General features: G+C 30.2%; 1 protein-coding gene across 4 annotated transcripts in view; it reads right to left on the reverse strand.

Annotated features, from left to right (window-relative positions):
* LOC118191787 (uncharacterized) overlaps window positions 1-21,768 on the reverse strand; it is a 426,838-nt gene extending 405,070 nt beyond the window's left edge. For 2 of the 4 annotated variants that reach the window (XM_085819195.1, XM_085819194.1), the window contains exons 1-7: window positions 21,374-21,767; window positions 20,728-20,839; window positions 19,087-19,172; window positions 18,818-18,909; window positions 10,511-10,622; window positions 6,397-6,503; window positions 4,126-4,252 (exon numbers count right to left, since the gene is read on the reverse strand). In XM_085819195.1, the coding sequence (XP_085675321.1) occupies window positions 4,126-4,252; window positions 6,397-6,503; window positions 10,511-10,622; window positions 18,818-18,909; window positions 19,087-19,172; window positions 20,728-20,839; window positions 21,374-21,455 (718 nt within the window). In that variant the 5' untranslated portion in view covers window positions 21,456-21,767. Of the gene's footprint in view, window positions 1-4,125; window positions 4,253-6,396; window positions 6,504-10,510; window positions 10,623-18,817; window positions 18,910-19,086; window positions 19,173-20,727; window positions 20,840-21,373 lie in introns of all 4 variants that reach the window. The other 2 variants (XM_085819193.1, XM_085819192.1) reach the window with 2 other exon arrangements.
* Window positions 21,769-22,086: the final 318 nt, after the last annotated feature.

Raw genomic sequence — 22,086 nt, forward strand, 5'->3', positions numbered from 1 at the left:
TCGTGGGAAGGAGCGCAAGATTCACTTGTCCTTGGCAACAGCCTTGAGCACCTTACAGGTGACAGTGCGATTTAGCTCAGTTTCGCCCCCAATTTTGGTGGAGAGCATCCTGGGGGGGACGTGTCCGAGCGTCTAGCACCCCCTTCTCCTACCACCAACCTTTCGAGAGGACTTTCGCCTCACATATTTGGAGTGCCCCCATGCCGCACGGACACTATACAAACATATATGTCTTCTCCAGGATTCGAACTCGCGCCCTTCGGCACGGCAGTGAGCAACGCTAACCACTACACCGATTAGGAGGCATTTTATAAAATAAATGTATGTGTAATTTTTAAATAAATATGTTTGAGTGTCAGTTTTAACAAAGCACAAAATGTTTGCATATTTAGACAAAAGATAAAATGTAATTTTTTTGGTTTTTCATATTATTATGTTAATAATGCTTCATTTTAAATGTTAACCATAAGCAATGTCCCTTTAATATCGTCACTACATGAAGGCGCTTGCTAGACATTTGCCCGACGGGGCGGGCCTGCATATGATCCCCTCTTACAGCGCAGCGTGATGTCATACTGAAAATAAGGCAGTTTATCAGTACCTGTGGCAACTGGTCCCACTCATTCAGCGCAATGCTGTTTTCAGTTCCTGGATGGTTCTCGGAGGGGTGTTGCGAGTTGCAATTGCCCTCCCCAGAGTGGCCCAGACATGCTCTCTAAGTTACGAGTGGCCAGAAGAGTGGAATAATGGTATAGCAGACCGACGCACTTGCCAGTTCTTACCAAAAATCTGCACAGAAATTAGAAGCTCCAAGCCCTTCCTAACATTATTATCTCATGGTCATGGCCCATATCCAGATAATTTTCTTAAAAGGAACCTCTCCAATAGTGACAGTTGCGCCTGTGGAGTCAAAGGAGATGCAGACCATTACCTTTTCTTCTGCCCACTTACAAGTGGCCTACACATTCGAAAACCCACCAATCTAGATCTTAACTTTAAAAGACTGGTGATATCTCAGTGCCATCTATTCCAAAAACCATGAAAATGCACCAAAAACTCAAAGCTCTAGAACTAGACCTATCGCCAAGTCACACCTTAGGACTGAGTATAAAAAAGCGGAAAGAGCAATGTCTTCGTTACACCCCAATAATTGACTCCGCGCAACATTAACAATTTTCATAATGCACCAAAACACCGAACCTACTGAGCTGAGACCATGAACTTTGGACTGAAAGATCTTGCTCAGTACAGTTTTACGTAACGAATGTCCTTATCTAACAAGAATCAGACTCCCAATACATTAGCAAAATCAAACTCCATATGTTTTTCCACTTACATAAAAATGCAATACTTTCAGAGCAATGATATCCAAAATATTAACTTTACTATATTCACGTAATCAATACTTTAATGAATATACTAAACAGTTTCTGTTATTTATGTAATTTTGTATATATATAAATAACTTTGTATAACATTTTATGTTATTATCCTCTTATGTTTAAATGTAACAACTCCGATGTATAACTCCAGTAGTACTTAGAAATAGCATATAGTCAGTTCAGGTTTTTCATATTCTAGCATATTAGTGTATTGGGACAATACCTGTTCGATTCTGTAGTGAAGTTTCTGGTATCTTTCATGCACTTTTACCTGTTTACCTACGAATGGTTTCTTCTTCTGGGATTACATGAAAGACCAATATATATAATGTCATCTACCAGTCTTTTTGATCTACATCCTCACATCACTGAGGCATGCACTAGTGTAACAGATTCCAAGTTGATAAATGTGCACCAAAAGTTAAATGGCGCTGGCACCCATCGGAGACTGGCTCCAGTACTTCACCCTTTTTTAAATGCATCATACTAATGGCCGGGCTTATTGGAGCCCTAAATAAAAAGGTTTCGGCACTTCTTTTACGTGCAATTTCAGCAGATAAATTTTATTTTAATAATAAGTTGCTTAAAAAATATATTCTAATTCCTGAATGCACGCCTGTCTTTTCCTTCCTGGGGAACAAACACTTTGACGGAGGTTGAGACTTTTAAGGAGAGATAAATCCTTAAGCACATGCCAAAGGCTTTTTCTTTAGGAGATGCAATGAATTTATGACAGCAGGTAAATTTTCCGTTTTCGAAAGTGCTAAAAACAATAATAACATAATAAGGCTAAAAATCCTAGTCGTGCACGTTCTTCGTTTATGCAGGAGTTTATGCAGGAACTTTTTGAAGACGTAAAACCAAATAAGTGGGATGATAATTGTCACCTATGTTTATTTTTTATTTATTATTATTATTATTATTATTATTTATTCTACTTGACAACTTAGAATTATATTGGCAGGTCGTTGCGGTCAGAAAGTTTTAGACTCTTTTCTCATGGTTTTGAAGCTAGACTTCTCCGTTAAAATTTCCTTCCATATTCTCATACTGTTGTCTCATACATTCTCTCTATTCTCATGAGTGAAGTTTTAATCGTTTCACCTTTTCTCATTGGTAGTCTGGAAAGAGAATTTTCTTTGTTTCTATGATTCTTTAAAACAGTATATTATACCGTATATTCGGGATTTAAATGCAAACCGGTGCCACCTGAGCTACTTCTTAGTTTATGAGTGAAACTGTAATTCCATCCCCCCCTAAAAAACATGCGGTTGGAATTTTTTTTATTTAGCTATTTATCATTAATATAATAATTTATTAAATTAGTATTTATCTCTTTGTACTTTATATAATTTTAATTATTTTATTACTTTAACTATTATTAATTATTAGCTATTTTATTTTGTTATTTATTACTTTATTCATTACTCTTCCCACCTAACTTTCTATTACGTCAGTCCAACTGCATGAAATTCTTTAAATATATAGATAAGATTCTGCATACCATGCTCCTCATTACATCACAGAGACTTGGCATCTCGGTAAATGCATCAGCCAGACGTCATCAACATCTAGCTTTGAACACCGATATATCTGCCATTTATGCTATATCATTCTCGATGTTTGCATTAAACACCTCTAACACACTACTGAAAATTAAAACTTTATACTCGGTTGCTATAAGTAAAATCCAAAATAATTTTTAAAAACTGCAGAGAAGACTCGTGACCCCTTTGGGTCAGTAAATCCGTTCACTATTAGACTAAAATTCTTACTACAAGAATAAAATTTCTATAAACAAAGATGGCAATTGCGTCAATCCATACTACAACATTTCTGGAAGAGGTGGTGAAAAGAATACCTTTTCCAACTGCAACAAGGTCCTATGTGGCAAAGACCACTAAGAGACTTTCAGGTCGACGATCTTGTTTTACTCAAGAAAATGTTCCACCACTATTATGGCATATGGGAAGAGTCATTAAACTCCATTCTGGAAGTGACGGTAAGATCCGTGTGGTAACGGTACAAACTGCACACAGAGAACTCAAGAGACCTATCGTTAAGTTTTGTCCTTTATTGAACCATGAGACGAACTCCTAAATATGATACAAACTGTTAACTGATATACACTCTTGAACATGGTATTGATTAGCAGCTTCAAAAACATTTGCATTCTATTATGTTTATAATGTTTGTGTTTAAAATTGTAATTAATTAAAACTATGTTCCAATGGTGGGCGGGATGTTTAGCCCACATTTTCAAAACTGAATGGCAACCACAGGCTGATGCAAATTAACTTTCTCGAGCTATATGAGAAGAGTAAAAAAAAGCAATGACTTGGTGACCTCTTTTTTTTTTTTTTTTTTTTTGTTTGTGTTGTTCTTTCAATATTCAATAACTAAATTTTCATTAATATAGTTCACTTGAAATATTACTTTATTACATAAGTTCTACACTATTTAGGTGTCTTTAAATTGACTACAAACTCCAAGTACCTCAAATATAATCAAAAGAATTGCTGTAACTAAAAATTAAAAAAAAAAAAAAAAAAACTCTTTTGACAAATATTATCAGAATTGTTTCATAAAATTATTATTGGATTAGAAATTCTAACATAAGATCGTTGCCATATCCTTTTATAACTCAATTATATAACCGAAGATTTATTATAAAAATACTTTAATAATGACAATGAATATTTTAATATGAAATGTTCTAATAATAATAATACTGAATACCTACCTATGAGTTGAGCAGCCTCTGAGTATGTTTCAACATTGCAAGCAGATGAAAATTTACTATACGGTGTAAAAAAAGCTGGAAACATTTTCGAAGAACCAAAAGTAGCAACACAGACTCCAAGAGTTTCCTTCATGAAGAAAAATAGTCATGATAAACAGCCCTAATTTATTACAGCAAATTTAGCAACTGAAAAACACTGCATTATATAAGGAAGTTTACATAATGCATAAATATACTGCAACTCAGTGTAATATATATTTCAGTGACATCTGTAAGAATTGCTTTTAACTGCATACACAATCTAAATGTCAGTATTTTAATAATACAAAAGAGTACCCCAAAATAACCTGCTTATTTTTAAGAATTTATATTTATTTTAATTTATATATTTTTGTCTCTTTAAAAGTGTTCTCCATCAGCAGTGGTGCACTTTCCTCACCGTTGAGTATGCTGCTTGAAATAGGGAAACGATTCTGGAACTCTCAACTGAATATTATTCAGGCAAACAATGAATTTTCTTACATCTTATGCACATCACTGAATTGCTATTTTTTTAATCTACTATATTAGCTTTTAAAAGCTTTCTTTATCCATGAAAACAGAAAAAAAAAAAAAAAAAAAAGAAAGCACACCAAGAGAAAGACACATGTAGTTCTTCCCCAGGAACTTGTAAGAAGGAGACAGTTTCTTCAGAAATCTGGTGAACAATCGTTCGACAAGCTTCATGTATAGCCTGTTGCACTCTCTCAGTGTTTTACCCAATCTCCTCATCAACGAATCTCGTAGTCTCAGCAGTCTTTATTTGATTTGTTGCCACTTTTGAATCTGAAAACTACTCGCATACGTGTTATTTATTCAAAGCGTCGTCTTTAAAAGTAAGCTGACCCACAATGGCCTCATCTGGAGTTTTCTTCAACAAAATAATAATAATAATAAAATCTCATCAGCAATCATTTGTCCTCTGTGTTCATCAAACTCAGAAAAGTAAGAGAAAAAACACTATGGATGAACACATCAGCACTGTGGACGAACTGCTCTACTCAGATTGATGTTATTTGGTCAAATATGTGAGGAAGATCCAAAGCTCATGAGGCTGAGAGGCAAGATCCGCAGTACGAAATGCTCGCTTTTAATGCTGTCATTCCAGTTACTTTTTGATACTTTACCTATGACAGTTTTCAATGAAGTATTTTAACGATTTGTTCACAGCACCTTTCTGCCAGAAATATTTTGTACGGGAACAGAGTAATCAGAAGATGAAATATAAGCAATATTTTCTTATTTTTTTAATACTGTATAATTTTTATATATGAGTTTTCACATTTAGATATTTTAAATGAGATAGTAAGCACACTAGAATCTAAATTAAAATAATAAGCAGCTTTAACTTATTGTTGAGGAAACCTTTGAACACATTAAGTTTAAGTTATTTTTAGCAGAAACAAATATTTTGAGGAAAATCAATGAAGCCATGCATCTGTTAAGTCAATAAAGAATTGTTCAAGTAATTGCTATTCATATAAAACAAGTACTAGAAATTCAGAATTTATAAAAATGTTTCATTTATTCAAACATAAAATGACTGAAAACACTCTTCAAAAGTGTTAAAAGAATATTCTTTACCTGCTAGAAACAAGGTATATTAGTGTCTGCAATCCAGTCATACCTCTAAATATTTTTATCTGAATCATAATCTCATAAATATTAACTTTTATTAATATTATTCTAATAGTCAACTAAAATTCATAAGATACACATGAAAAAAGCAGCATTTCTTTGTCTTAAATATTTAACATAAAAATATAAGTATTTAAAAGAGTGAAATACTGAAGATCCAAATGAAAATTAACTAAAATTACAAATCACTTAATCAGTTACTATTTTTCATTTAGCTTCATTTTAAATACTTCAGTTAGTTTCATTTAATGCTTAATCTAATAAATATTTTCTTCTTTCCCTATTAAGCTTTTATTTTATATTTGAAACACCTTGAAAAACTGCTTGAAGTTTTAAAATTTAAGTTCATATATGAAATTTAAATTAACAAAACAAACAAATAGTGTAGTAATGTTTTGAAGTTATTTTTAGTACCTAAAGTCAGTATAAGAAGTTATTATGCAGTACAGTAAAAACCTAGAAGTGAAAACAATTCAATTTTTACTTTGTTTTCAAAGCATAAAATTTAGTAATGCAAGAAATAATAATTCAACAAAGCTACCATGATAAATATAAATAGGATATAAACATGCATAAAAAAACTAAAATGCTTACCAGGTATTCCAGAGTGAGTCCAATATCAAGAATAGATTTCACTCCTGCTGAGACTACAGTCATAGGAGTACGAGATAGCTCATATAGATCTGCACTTATATCCATAGCTAAAGCATGAAAAAAAATTATCTTGAAAATTATTTCAAGTGTTAAATGCAAAAAATCAGATTTACTTTAATAATTAATACACAATATTTAAAAAACAACTTGAACAAAGAATCATTGGGGCACTAATAACAATATTGAAAGTATTAGCAAAACCAATGTATTTGTAAATTGCTTGAAGGTAACAATTATTAAAATATACACAGGATGGACTAACAGACAAAAAAAATGGTTTGAGAGCAAAACTTGTGTTCAGCTACTGTAAACTCAAGTGGAATCAAGAGTGTTCAAAATTTCCAAATTAAAAAAAAAATAACATTGCATCAAATTACAAATAAAATGAATTAAGGATCAATACAGATGATATCATATGGAACATTATGGCAACATACTACATATAATGTCTGCTTCAAAAAGGACAAAACGATCCCAGTTTGCTCTGAATGGAACAATAAATGATTAAACTATAATATGAAGCTTGACACATATTCAAGTTGCCCATTCAGAAAGTTGGGCTGAGAATATAACAGCACAAAAGTAAAAGTATAGAGTCCTCTTCTGTCATCACAAATATTCAGGTTAGAAAAATCTTATTTAATTTATGTTTGATCCCTTTAGTTAATGTGAAATAATGTCTGCTAGCCAAGTTCATTTTAATTTTGCTGAAGATAAATCAATGTAGTGGTCCTGATGGCTTTCCCAATACAAACTAGTATTTCTCACAAGAAAATGCTCTGTGTCTTAAGCACATCATACAGCATGTGAATGATTTGAACAACATGATAGTTATTTTATTTTCCTGTAATGGCATCTTGAGTTCTCAGACATCAATTCAATTTAGTATTTGTATAAGGACGATAAAAGGAAAATTTAACAAATGGTTCTGCATCCATCAATTCTTTCAGAAGAATTCGGCATAAGCATAAATATTTTAATAACATTAGATCTCATACTACCAGCAAGTTGCATAGTTTATGCAATAAAGGGACTTATTACTTTTGCACTGAAAACTGTACCATTTTAAAAAGATGATAAATACTCATGACTGCCCATTGTGATAACTTAGTTGAGAATATGTTCCTATTCTAGTTCAGATATTCCCCACTGTAGAAAACAGAACATATCTGGTGGTGTTTTACATCTCTAAGACAAATGACCAAGGTACTCTATATAACTGGCCAAGGCGTCACAGTCAGAAAATACTTTGTATATATACAGAAGCACTTTCAGGCTTGGTTCTTACAAATTTTAAAAGACAAAAATTCAAGACAGCATGATTTCTTTTATTATCTAACTGCTAACTACAATAACAGAAGAACTTTGAAATAAACATGGCTGTAAATTCAACACAGAATTTGTTTCTGGACAAATCCTTGGGATGCATATTCTGATTCATATATTGGCACAATCTGCATACCACATTTTCGTAAGTTTAATACATCTCAACACATACAAGTGATGATAGAAAGGCAAGTGACAACATCCTAACATGACATAAACAAAGCAGGAAAAATATGATACACTCAGAAGTGTGTGATAGGGTAAAAAAGTTTTAGTTCTCAATGGAGATCTTATACAGTGATAGGCTAAAAGCTACCTACATTGCAGCAGTGCGTAAAATCGTACGATATGGATTAATTTTGAAATGAAGCAGTTTTTAAACAGTTGCTATTTTAGGACACAGAGGGAAACTATCTAAATTAAAATAAAGGATAAAAGAAGCAATTGCCAATTAAAATCAGAAGTTTGCTTTGCATATTTATCTCATATATAGTTTGCTTTGCATATTTTATCTCATATATAGTTTGCTTTGTATATTTTATCTCATATACATGTATACGTGCATTATATAATATTAGAATTATTACACATACACATACAGAGACAAAAAGTAAGAAATTTAGAACCAATTTCACAAAAACCCAAAAGAAGTGAATAAATAATTTTAAGTAAAAAAATGTGATTCTCTCTCTATATATATATAGCTAGAGACATAGAGATAGACAAACAAAAAGTAAGAAATTTAGAACTCATTTTACACAAAGAGCCAATAAAAGTGAAATTCAATATATTTTTTTAATTTCTTGTGATATATGTGTGTGTGTAATAATTTTAAGTCTGATACAGATGATGGTGATGCATAAACATGATATGCACTCATATCCAATACAGCACTGCAAACAGAAATGAAGTAGCTACTAAAAAGATATAATCAGGAATTCTTCTCCTGATACATTATATGGGGAATGATTATTTACATCAACAGAATACCTTAATAACTCCATGTACCACACAGAGTCGTAGCTATGGTTTTCAGCGCCCAGGGACAACTGAAGATTTCGCTCCCCCTACTGCTTGCCAAGGATGGAAAACATTTAGTTCTAAAATGTCATAACATCAGTTTGGCGCCCCTTGGATTCTGCGCCTGGGGACAGATCTCCCATTCCCCCCTCTAGCTATGCCCCTGGTACCACATCATCATACAATTCCACACACACGCACACATTCCATTATAAAAGCTGTTTATTTTGAGCACTCTATCTGCCTATACATTTTTACCAATTATTTTTTAATCATCCTGAAGGATACATTACATTTTAAGTTAAAAAAATCATTATGTTGGTTAAATAACAATTTTCAAAAAAAATTATTAAAATTTTGTTTTACAGAAAAGTGGTAATTATAAATATATAAAATATACTAAAAGTAATATTTTCCATATTGCATATAAGTAATAGCAGTTTATGTGGTTTATGAATACAAAGAATATAAGCTCTTATAGCTTCAATTCTTAATGATTTCAATTAATATCGTTTGAGATGAAGTTACAAGATGAATGAAAGCATTGATCATTCCATTTTTGGTCATACTCTGCTACACTTTCTGTTTGTGCTCTCTCCAAAACATTTTATTTTTTCTTTTTTATAATAATTTCATTCAAGGGAAACATTGAATGAAGCTACCATATAAAATGAGATCAAAATTTTTATATGATAATTTCAGAAAAATAAGGATATATTTTCATATAAAAGAACAAAAGATAAACTAAGTTTTCCTTTTCCATCAACAGAGTGCAAGAATACACAAATTTTTAAAATAAATTAAAATGTTTGTATATAGCAAAAAACCAAATCAATGTTTCATCATCTGCATGGATGAAAAACAAATGAAAGAGCCAAAAAAAAAAAAAAAAAAAAAAAGGGGGGAATTTTTATGTTAAAAAAATTGTAAAGAAGGGAACATAGACCAATAGCTTAGCTGCCAACCTCAAAATACCATATGAAAAACTAAGAGGTTCTTTTTTACATAAAAACCTAAAGATTCCAAGGATGTTTTGTGCTGTGTAGCAGTATCAAAAGAACAGAAAATTGATTTATATACACTTTATAATGCATACTTCAGGTTACAGAACTTATTCAGGCTGTATGACTCTGATATAAAATATTTAGTTAGCTATTGTAAATTTTATGTTCTTTAGCTAATTTAATATTCTAATTTCCTTACTCTAGAGAAGAAAAGAAATTTTTTATCTAAATACTTTTAAATATATTGAAAATTAAATTGATAAATAACTTACATGCTATTACAGATAAATGAAATAATGTATTATTAACTGACATAAAACAAAATTAAACACAAATATTAATTGATTAAACATTGACTGAATATTCATAAAAAGTTCTACAAATGTTTACAGTAGATCAAGACAGTTAAGATCAAACAAAATTTATGCTGAAAATCACACTAGGGATATTGGGATGGAATTTGCACAATTTACATGTCATTTATTCAACAAATTTACTTCATTGTTGGGAAACATTTTCCCTGATATTTTCCTTAGCAAAGGTTAAAAATATAAAAACGGGAGATTCCGTTATCTATTTGGAAATCTACAGAGCAGCAATTATGCAGTAACACATAGAAATTCTGCTCTGGAAGTATATAAAACAATTTATAAGCAATGTAAATACTAAGATATTACAAAAGATTAAATCTAAAGTTCATCTACTTGTTTCAGCTCCTCTGTGAACTCCACCAATTCCACCAGTCACGAACAGTGGTATACCAGCTCTGTGAGCTAAAAGCATTGTTCCAGCTACAGTAGTTCCTCCACTCAAACCCTGAAAATAATGATAAAGGGTTTTTTAAATAAAAATTAATCCAAGCAGAGAATTACCAAGTAGTCCAGATATTACAGAAAGAAAATGTTTTTCACAATATGCTTAACAATGAAACCAAGTTTTGTTTTACATTACAAATTTAATCTGATGGTTTTTAGAATATTTTACCACTTTAATAACATAAAATGCATGCTGAATTGTAAATTTCCTCCTGAGAAAAAGAAGTGGGAATTACTAAATAAATCCTGATTTAATTTAATAAATTAACTAAAGAAATAAAAGAACTTCATTTGATTTAGCTTGTTATCTCATTCATTGCTATAATGCTATGAATGCTGCTAGAATGACTATTCATCACAGCAACCATTCAATTTCAATGTCTGGTGCAAAAATAACCCAACTGAAGAGAATATATTAAATCCAACTGTATCGTAATAACTTTCCATTATAATTTTATTTTTCTTCAGGAAACTAGGAAGTATTATAATGAGCATTAGCTGTATTGATGATTTAATTCTTCTTTACATGGTTATATTAATTTCCTTTGAAAATTATAGCTCAAAGCAAATTCTGAATTAAAATAAATACTCATATTTTTACCAATGACAGAAAACAGATTACGGTTTTTTAAACTTAATAATAAGTAAACAATGATAGAAATATCAAATTCTATAAAACCATGAATTTAATTACTATGGTGAATTTACAGCAGTCTCATCAAACAGAATACAGTGTTTGAAACAACGCAATCATTAATCTTAATTCCAAATAAAGTATCAAAACTGAGCTTTCCACAATTTATATACAAGGCTAAAAGATGCTGTATAAGTAAAAGTTAAGAAAAATAGCTATACAAAATTTCAAGCATTAAAAAATTAATTATACATAAAAATGAGAGAGGAAAGTAAGCATTTGATTTTATTCTGGACTTCTTTAATCAAACATCATATGCAGGTTATACATATGTAAGATAATCATTAGATATTCTACAGATTTCCTTCTATGACTAAATCTTTTGATAATTTACCAGTACAAAAATTAGTTCAACAATTTTATTAATGTTTAGTTATGGTAAAATATACCTGTGAAAATGAAACTAATATGTTTCACTATAAGAAATACCTGAAATAATATCAAGTCTCCAGGAAGAGAAATATTCAGGTTTGACTAATATTAATATTACATGTTAAAGCAAATAAAACCTGTGAGTAGCAAATTTTGAATCATGAAAAGCTGCATTAAAAACAACAGTTATTTATTACTTTTGCCTAAGTACTTATTTTATTCTTTGCTCTCATAAGCTTCTATTCATTAAGATGATATTTAAAACATTATAGAAAATCAAGAAGCAATATATTAGTTTAAATAACAAGATAATATATATAAATGGTCATGCTGCACAAAGTGTTAAACTTGAAACATGAGACCACAACTTCAAGCGCTCATTTACTACAAGATGGATTCTTCAAAGATTTTCTAAAGCAAGACTTCTTATTTTTTGGTGTGTGTGCAATTACAACACCTTCTTAAACAGAAGCCCAACTACGAGATCGTGACGTCACAAACTGGCGGCTGACAATCGCCGTTGGTCACCTACTACCTGCCTTTAAACTATACATGTTTTTAAAGCTTTACTAACAGGAGGGTATTTTCTAATGATGTAGACACATATTATTTTTTCATTTTTACTTTATATATATTGAAAATATATATTTTCTATTCATTCGCGGATATAATATTGGAAACATTTTCCTTTGCACAAAATATATATTATTAATTTTGTATGATCTTATATTGTATGTTTACAGTTAAAATAATGCTTTAAAGTACTGGTTGACTTTTGATAAGGACTTGAGGTAATGTTGGAATCTCTCTCCATACTAATAATATTCAAGTCACTTAACTGCATGAAAAATATATAAGAAGGATGCGTGGAAATATTTTTAAGGATATTAGAAGTTTTTAAATTTTAGCGGGGTAGATTTATAAGCATACATATTACACGAAAAACCTAAATTTTCTAAACCTTTTATTATTTTCACAATATGTCCATGCAAAAATTGTGCTGATAATGATTTTACTATGGCAATACTTATAACATCCTTATATGAAGATAAAAACACAAGCAGAATTAGCAGCGTTTTCACAATTATATTTTGCTACATTCCTATTATATTTTCAACTTTGAAATCTAAGAATGGCTTAATGTGAATTTTGTCAAGCATTAAAGTGTGTATTATCGTTTTCGCCTAAAAAGCGGATTTTTTTTCCTTAGCATAATTCCGGAAATTTTCAGGAGTTTGCTCCACTTTAGACTACATTATATTCAGAACACAATCTTTTCAACGGATGTGGCAAAGTAACATATGCACTATATCTTAAAAATTTATAGCAATGTGGAGAAATTGAAAACATCAAACTTGATAATATTAACAGATCAGGAACTATACCTATTATTATTTTTATGCAAAACGAGTAATGTCAGCTGTTCATATATAAACTGAACTACTTTCTTTTTTATGTTCAGGGGCATTTTTTTCTAATTCACGAAGGCCTTGAGTTACGAATAATAAATTTTTAAAGCTGTTTTCATTATTATCACCTTTAATTTTTGCAACTTCTTTAAGCAATGAACAGGAATTATGCACATCATTAATATTTAAAGGGAATTCATCATTACTAATTTTTGTTAATGGAATATCTCTAAAATATGCTCCCACTTGCAGATCATCATGAAAAACGACTGATGCAGAAATAAAAGGAGCAAATTCTGTGCTTATCTGGAGAAAAAATATTTAACTGTTAAATCATCACATATCTTAAAATTTTTTAGACATGATGAAAGCTCACTCAGATTACTATAATTACCTAATTACTAATTTTAAAGTAATAAAAAAAGGATTTCTAGTGATGCAATTTATATTTTAACAAAACAGGTAATAGCAAGCATATATGTGTTTGTCTCCCATTCGGGAGGGAGGGGGAAGAAAAGGATTCTTAGTGACATAGGTTTTAATAATATTTGAATTTTCATGCATTAGGAATTTATATTATTTCTTGTTTCACACAAAACTGTGCACTTTATATTACAATTTAAAAAACCATAATCATATTTATTGCCTTCACAGTTTCTTTAGAAAAACTTTTAATAGCAAAGTATATTAAATATTAATCTAAATAATTTCATTTGCTGCCATATACATATGAAGTTAAAAGTTCCAAGTTATAAAATTAATCAAAAAGTAAAAAATTGGACATTAAGTGAATATTTAGCATACAATTTGATACATAATTATACTAATCGATACGTAATTACAAAATATTATACACAATGTATTCTATAAAAATGAAATTCCTTAATATTAACGTATCCATTCTTTTAAATGTAAAACCAAACACTTTAATAAATTTAAATTTCAAGTTAGGCTTAACTTACCCGAGAATACTTCGAAATGGTAAAATTTTCTCGCGGTATCAAATTTAACCATCTATGTAATACATCTTGTTGCTCAGGAAATCATTATACTGATACTTTAGAACCGTCACAATAATTTTCTCGGCATAACGGCCCACAGCACTTTAAAGGCATGATTGAAATCGATAAAAAAATGTCAATATCAAATTAAGGAGACTTGGTTCACGCGCCTTCTCATGACCAAGGACGAAATTCCCCTAACTTGCTAATGCTATCTAGATGGCCTTGGTTTAGGGGCAATTTTTCGCACCCCATCAAGAAGGCCAACAGTTTATGACGTCACTAAACTACGAGCCTTCAGTAGAGAGGCTTGTGTTTAAGAAGGTGTTGGCAATTATCCCTCTGTGGACAGCTGATGTATATTTGCATTGAATACAAAGATAAAGCCTTCTACAAACAGTTAATTAGATGTGCATATTTTATAGCTGCTAGATCCCTAAATTTAAGAGTTATCGATATTAATGGACATTAGTGAGTTAATTCCATATTACAAAAAAGTGTCTAATAGCAGTTTTATAATTAACAGAATATTTATGTTTTACAGAATAATTCAAGCCATATTAAGAGGGGGTAAAGGAGCATAAAAGCAAAAGATGAAGGTGTAATAATGTGGTAGTCAGAATAATTTGCTACTAAGCACTATGGTGTTGCTTGGAAACAGATATTAGCTTTGGTTGATTATAGACTTGCTTACATAAACACGCATACAGTATATTTTGGTTTTTATAGTATAACAAAAAATAAATAAATCTGGGTGGTCCTTATGTATTATCACAACCACCTTAATAGAAATAACCATAGCTTCAAAATAATACAATGTGCATAGCAATTATTAAGGCAACCATATGTATGACAAATAGTCAGTTTCCAATGTCACCATTCCAAGTTCCAACGACTTTTATACATAAATTCTGATTATTTTTTGGTTTACACCAATTTTAAGAATTCTGCTTTATTTTCACATAATAGAAGAAAAAGAAGGGAAATTTCTGCAGGAATACATTGTTTTACTATAAAATCACTAAAGGAATAATGTTTTACATTTACAAATTTTATGTATGTTATATAATAAATTTTTACAATAAAAGTAAATGTTCTCTTCCTTCCATAAAAAATTCATCAAATTGTGCCAAGGGTGATTTCAATAATACTTAAGTACCATTATGTGTTGTTATGCTACCAAAAAAAAAGGGGGCAAAATATTGTACCCAAGTTAACAATGGCTTAACACTAGACCATCAACAGGTATCTTCTCCCCTCTGAAGTGCATTATTAGATAGCATAATAATTTTTGATGAATTTTAAGCAATGCACATAATGCAAGTGGAATTTTTACATTTTTGAGTACAGGTGGTACAAACATAGGTGGAATTTTTTACATATTTCAGTTTGAAGTAATTCTAAAGCAAGTTTTACCTAATTTTTCCACTGGTATTTCAACATAAAGCAGAATTCCAAAAGCAATCACTTCTGATTACTATTAATGTGATAATAAATATCCTAATGTGACAATGAATTTTACTTCGTTTATCTTTTTAAGGATATTAATGTAAGTTATCTTTCATTTTTCTTAATATAAATGGCTCGGTTTTATTAATGGAGTGATTTTTCTGCCACTGTGAAACTTGCCTTGTTATAAAATCATTTCATAGTAAAATATAGTGCCTATTTGTCATTCATATCAACTCAATTAGATCAATTCAGTCAAAGATTGTGAATTAATGCTAGTTTAGAAGTAAAGATATACTTTGATTATTTCTACTTACATGGCAGTAAATAAATCTAAATAAAAAAGGCAAAGTTGGGAAGCTATGCAGAAGTAACATTTTAATAAAAATAAAGAAGATTATGAGAAAGGTTGATCATTTCTATGAATCACTGCTATTAGTGAAGTGAAAAAAAAAAAAAAAAAAAAAAAAAAAAAAAAATCTTCAGGAAATATAAATTGTGATTGAAAAATTATTCTAACTAATTTCAAAATCTGGAAAGATATTTTTCATTTCCGAGACAGTTGTAAGCACTATATTTACCAGCATATCAAATATAAAACAATTATTATAATGATTATTCAATGTTGGATGTAGAGAAAAAAAAGCTCCCAAAACAGTTAAGTTTCTATAATGAACCAAATACTGCACACCATTGCCTCAATGTTATTATCATGAAATGGTTGCTAGCCTTAAAATAGCTAGCAGCCATTTTATTAATTAATAAATAATTCAAAATAGCTGTATTTTGCTATTATAAGCATTTAGATAATTTACAAATCAGTATTAAATAAACATATATTAATGGAAAACTATACAGAACTATTTCTAAAGCAAATATGTTCAAATATGTAAATTTTACAATAGTATAAACATAAAAGTTTTATGCTCAATCATTAAGAAAATTTTCAAATATGCAAAAAACGCAAAATTAAAAAAAAATGTAATTAAAATAGTACTAAAAAAAGTTTTTTGTGCAAGGAAACGGAATATAGAAAGCATATTAAAAAAATTTTAATTAGGCAACACAGCAACTTTGCTTTCGAATACATTTCAATTAAATCAATTTTGAGGGTGATCAGACATAGGTTACTCTTCTTCAGGGGTGGAAAAATTCTGTGAAGAGGGAAGGAGTGATGGCTGTATTTATATCAAGAACAATTGGCAGAGCAAAGCAAATATGAATGTAAAGGAAAATAGTAAATTAACCCTCTGAGCACTATGACCGGCTTTACACGGTCATGAGATTTTTTGTCACTTAGTATATATAGTACAAAGTCTGTAACCTGGACTTGTTGGGACTTTGGCGATTTCGGATTAGAGGTTTTTCCAGATTACAGATCATCAATTTAAATCTGGTACGATGGCATGCAGAAATTATACAATTAAAAATATTACACCATAATTTATGAAATAAAGAGCAATTATGATCCAAGGGGTATCAAAATTTACAAAAAGAAAAGCTTAATATTTATTTGTTTACTTTATTAAACATTTCTTTCAATGTAAGTTGTTTAAGTTGGTTTGTTTTTTGTGCTAATACTTCCTCTTTAATTCTATAAACAGACATAATTACTTGTTCAGTTACAAAGTTCCACTGTTCAAGTTCTGTAATTGCTGTGTCGAGAATACCAACTAACTTGTCAATCAAAATTTTTTTGTTTTCAATAACCTCTCTGTCACTTTCTTCACTATCGGAAGCACGCATGGGTAAACAAACGCTTTATGTGCATGCATAGCAGACGCGCACATTAAACATGCATGCGCAAGTTTGTGGCTTTGAGTTCCGGATTACAGACTTTGTACTGTATTAGCTTATAAATCAAGATATTTTGCTTTCTTTAATAAATATCATCTCAATAAATGTAAGTTTATGAAAATAGAAACTAAAATAAGTAAATATACAAATTTACCTAATAAAGGCTGTTTAAATACAGATCCTTCATGACAGATCCAAAAACCCATGCCGCTCAGAGGGTTAAAAGTAATGAAATATGAAAAATTACAATATTTAAATTTTAGAAGCATTAGCAAGAATTTGGATTAAAGTCATTAACTAAAAAGGATAAATTTATCTCATCAACTGAAAAAGTGTTATTACTGATTTTCAAAGTTAGAATTTTGACTAAATGTCCAATTATGATTAGTTATAAAAATTTTTTTATTTCTCCTTTTCAGACGTAAGATTTGTGTTCTGTAACATTAAGCTTTAATGCTCTTTTAGCTAGGTTGATATAGCTCAAAGCATACTTACAATACATACTAATTCCCCAAGAATTAAAGTCAGATGGAATCTTTAAAATCAAATAATAAATTTTACTAATAGGTGGAAAATTGACTTAAAAGCTGAACTTTTGGAGAATCTGTGCAATTTTATAATTGATGTAATGATGAAATGGAATGACAACAAGGTTATTAATGCTATTTCTATCAGCAAAATTGGTTTTTTGATGACAAGATGAAAATCTTTTTAAAGATTTATCAGTGACCATGGGAAAAAAACCTCTGTCAACAACAACAGATTTCAAATAACTGAATTCACAAGAAAGCAAAGATTCTAAAGAACAAACTTTGAGAGCATGATATACATAAAAATACAAAGAAGCTATTTTTTGCTTAGCATGGAGAACCACATAAACAGAAAAAGATTTAACTTAAAATAGTAGGGCTGAAATAAAATTAATTGCAGATTATTAGAATATTAAAGAAGAAATTGAACTTTTAGATTCAACTTTAAAATGAACAATTAGCTGGATCAATCAGATTCAACTTTAAAATGAATCATTAGCTGTATTAATAAGATTTGTAACAGATAAAAATCTGGAATAAATCTTCTTTATTACCATCAGAAAGCCAAAATGTTCATTTACGTGACAAATCCAGAGCCAAAAGGATAACTTTCCAAATAATTCAACCTCAAAATAGCACGGGCAAACATCAGCAAGTTCTGGACTGTGGGAATTACCCATAGTTAATCCTTTCATTTGGCATTAATAATTATTTTGGAAAATGAAATGGGGTTGATGCAAAGAAATTTTAGTGAAAGGTTGAAGTTGAAATGAAGAAGAAGAAGTTGAGTTTTCAATATCAGTATGCATCCAATGGAATTGAGGAGTTAATTTCTCTCTTTCCACATTTAATTTACAGCCCAAGTTAAGCATGACAAACAACATTAAATTTTAATAATACATGCATGTTTTAAAAAGAGATAAACAATAATTCACTTATACAACCTTGGTGATAACATATGGCATATCCCTCCTTGAAACTTTTATGAAGCTCTTTTGCTTTGATGCTAAAATTTCAAGATTTTTAGCAGTTAAACCTAAAAAAGAAAATCTTAAATTAATAATAGTGTAATCATAAATAATCATAAAATAAAAAAAGAATAATTAATTATTAAGAACTAGAATTAAAATAAGAAAAGAAGCACCATTATGTAAAGCATGTTAAATAATAACACGCAATAAATATGTGATTTTTGTAAAGCTAAACTACTCACCTACATGTACAATCCCATCTAAAATTCCTATAGTTGCTGGAACTGCCTTATTCTTCCTAACAACATTTTCCATTTCAATAGCAGTGCTAAGGAAGAGAAGTTATTTCTGATGAGGTAATTTAACTACATAAAAATCAGAAAGACATGTTTAAAATCTCTTTAAATAATATATTCATCTCTGTAATCAATGTCCTGATTAGATTATTAATCCCACTTTTGAAATTATTCAGTGTCTTAATGACTAGAGTATTAAAAATACGACTAGAAGCTTTATATTCTTAAATATTGATGTTAGATTCTAGATTTTCAATTAAAAACTTATTCAACTAAATTACAGAATTCTTATGAAATCAATAAAAATGCATTATTTTTCTCTGCTTGATATATTATTTTTCACCACTTAGATATACAGGGTATATCAGCACAGTGTTGACAAACTTTCAGGAGAGATAGAGTACACCTAGACAATGGGAAATCACATAGGAATGCATGATCGGAAACGCTTTCCTGGCGCAGTAGAAGAAGAAGAAGAAGAAGATTAAGGCATTCCCCGTATCGAGAACTCAATCTCATTCCGGGTCCACTCCCCCTTTGGGCACGTCGTGGTGGTTCAACCTCCACTATTACCCTCCAGGAGAGTAGCGCACCACCTGGGGACGCACCCCAGGCAGCGCAGCACCGGTCGTCTAATGCTCCTACTAGTCGCTTGGACGAGCCTTGCATTCCTGGCGCAGTAGTGACGACACAAAAGTCAGTGAGAAAACATGTTTGTTATCCAGAGTACAACAAAGAAAAAACAACATAAAGAGACAAGGATCATCATCAAAGAATGTGTTACCAACCCGAACCGTGATGCATGAACTGTGCAACATGCATCTTCCATTCGTGATGCAGATCTTCCATATGGAGATGCGAGACTTGTATCACTGCCCGGGGTCGTAATTTTGAACACCTTCTTTAATGACAAATGCTGTTTGTTTTAGTTCTTATTTGTAGGTTTCTGCTGTACTACACATAAAACATGTTTTGTCTCACTGTACTTTTTGTATCATCACTATTGTGCCAGGAAAGCATTTCCGACCATGCATTTCTGATGTTTCCAACCATGCATGACCATAATTTCCCATCGTTTACGTGTACACTATCTCTCCTGAAAGTTTCTCAATGCTGTACTGATACACCCTGTATTATTAATATTATATTCTCTTAGTATTATTTTGTCTTTATAGTATATTTATATTTTAACAGTACATTTGCATGATACATATTTATCAAAATTAACAAAACCTTGTATAAAATGAATAAAATATCTTTACTAGACATGATTTTTAGGTTCTACAGAACATTCAGATCATAAAATACTTTTCCAATAAAAAAGTATTCTTAAAATTTTAGGTTTTATAAATCATGAATTATCTCTGTAAATTTCCAAAGCTTCTTACAAGCTTATTCACAAAAAATTAAAATTATATGAACAGAAAATGTAGAATAATGTGTTTAAAAGAAAAAACGATTATTGTTCCAAAGAAATAGTGACTGCACTTTTCAGTACATTATACTATTTCTGATTAATAGCCATATGTGAAACCAAAAATAACTAATGTTAAAGAAAAATAAATAATAAGGGATATAACATATTACTTTAAGTTCTCAGGATATGGAAGCCCATGAGTTATCACTGTACTCTCTAAAGCTACTATAGGCTTTCTTTTTAAAATACTTTCAGACACTTCTTCTGAATACTGGATAAAATCTGGAAAATAATGCAATGATAATCAGAAAAATAACCATCTTTAATTTACTTCATTTAGCACTGATGAACACAAATGTTACAGATCTCAAAAGGAATCAATACGTTTAAAATAATAAATGATTGTAGTCAGTAAATTATATAGATACCAATTAACAGGAAAATAATTTAAAAAAAAAGCAACATGGTTATTGAATAATGAAATTATTATAAAGTATTGATGAATTAAATAAAAACATTTAATTACATTAAAAGGACGCGAAGAGTTAAATCTTAATTTCTTAATGAAATTTTGAATGTGTAAAATCAAAAATAATATATCTCGCAAAACATAACTGAAAAATATGAACCATATATGCATTTGAACATACCAGAATTTATATTAAATTTACGTCAAATCCATTAAATAAATAAGTATACACAGATACAATGAAAAGCACACAATAAGACAAAATTATTAGTTATAAATCCGATAGATATAAATTAATAAAAAAAGTATTCGAAAAATAAATTGCACAGACTTTTATGCTATATTACCTGCAGTCCATTTTTGGAAATTTCGATTTTTGCAAGTGAAATGTTTAAATATTCGATTAACTGAGAAGGAATACTTATACATTTTACTTTTACCTTGTATTAAAAATCAACTTATAATATAATTAAGCTATTAAGCTAATGTAAAGCTTTATTGGAAAGAGAAAACCGAACTGAAAATTGTAAATGAAAAAAAAAGCTCGTATATGTCACATATGAACGAAAATCATAAAACTTCGGTCTAAATCAGTTCATTTAAAGTACTATTCCATGTCTGTAGAGATCAGATGTTTAACAATTCCAAACGATAACATTACTAATCGCGAAATCTTTTGTAAACATTAAGCATGCTAAATAAGAAGCGTCTGCTCTCAAAGTCACGTTGCCACACATGATGCGTCATTTCCGTAGAGTCAAAAATTTCGCAACTTGGCGCCACTCTTTAGCTATAATGAGCATGCTCCAGAAACTCAAGAAGAAGAGTTAACTACAGCAACGTATTCGAGCTGTATCTGCTTCTAGAGCACTACTTTATGAAGGGTTTTTAAAGGAAATAGTCCATATTTATTCGGAAGATTTAACCTTTGCAAGTAAAGAAATGAAGTTCTTTGATAGCATTGATTCACAATAATGATGTTTAATTTATCGCTAGGGTTTAAATAACACACATTAGTCATAAAAAGTTAAAAACAGAAATTATTGTCAAATTTTCAAAA

Source organism: Stegodyphus dumicola, chromosome 6, assembly GCF_044657685.1.
Source record: "Stegodyphus dumicola isolate Sdum_Otavi_A_Nest chromosome 6, ASM4465768v1".
Classification (NCBI taxonomy): domain Eukaryota; kingdom Metazoa; phylum Arthropoda; class Arachnida; order Araneae; family Eresidae; genus Stegodyphus; species Stegodyphus dumicola.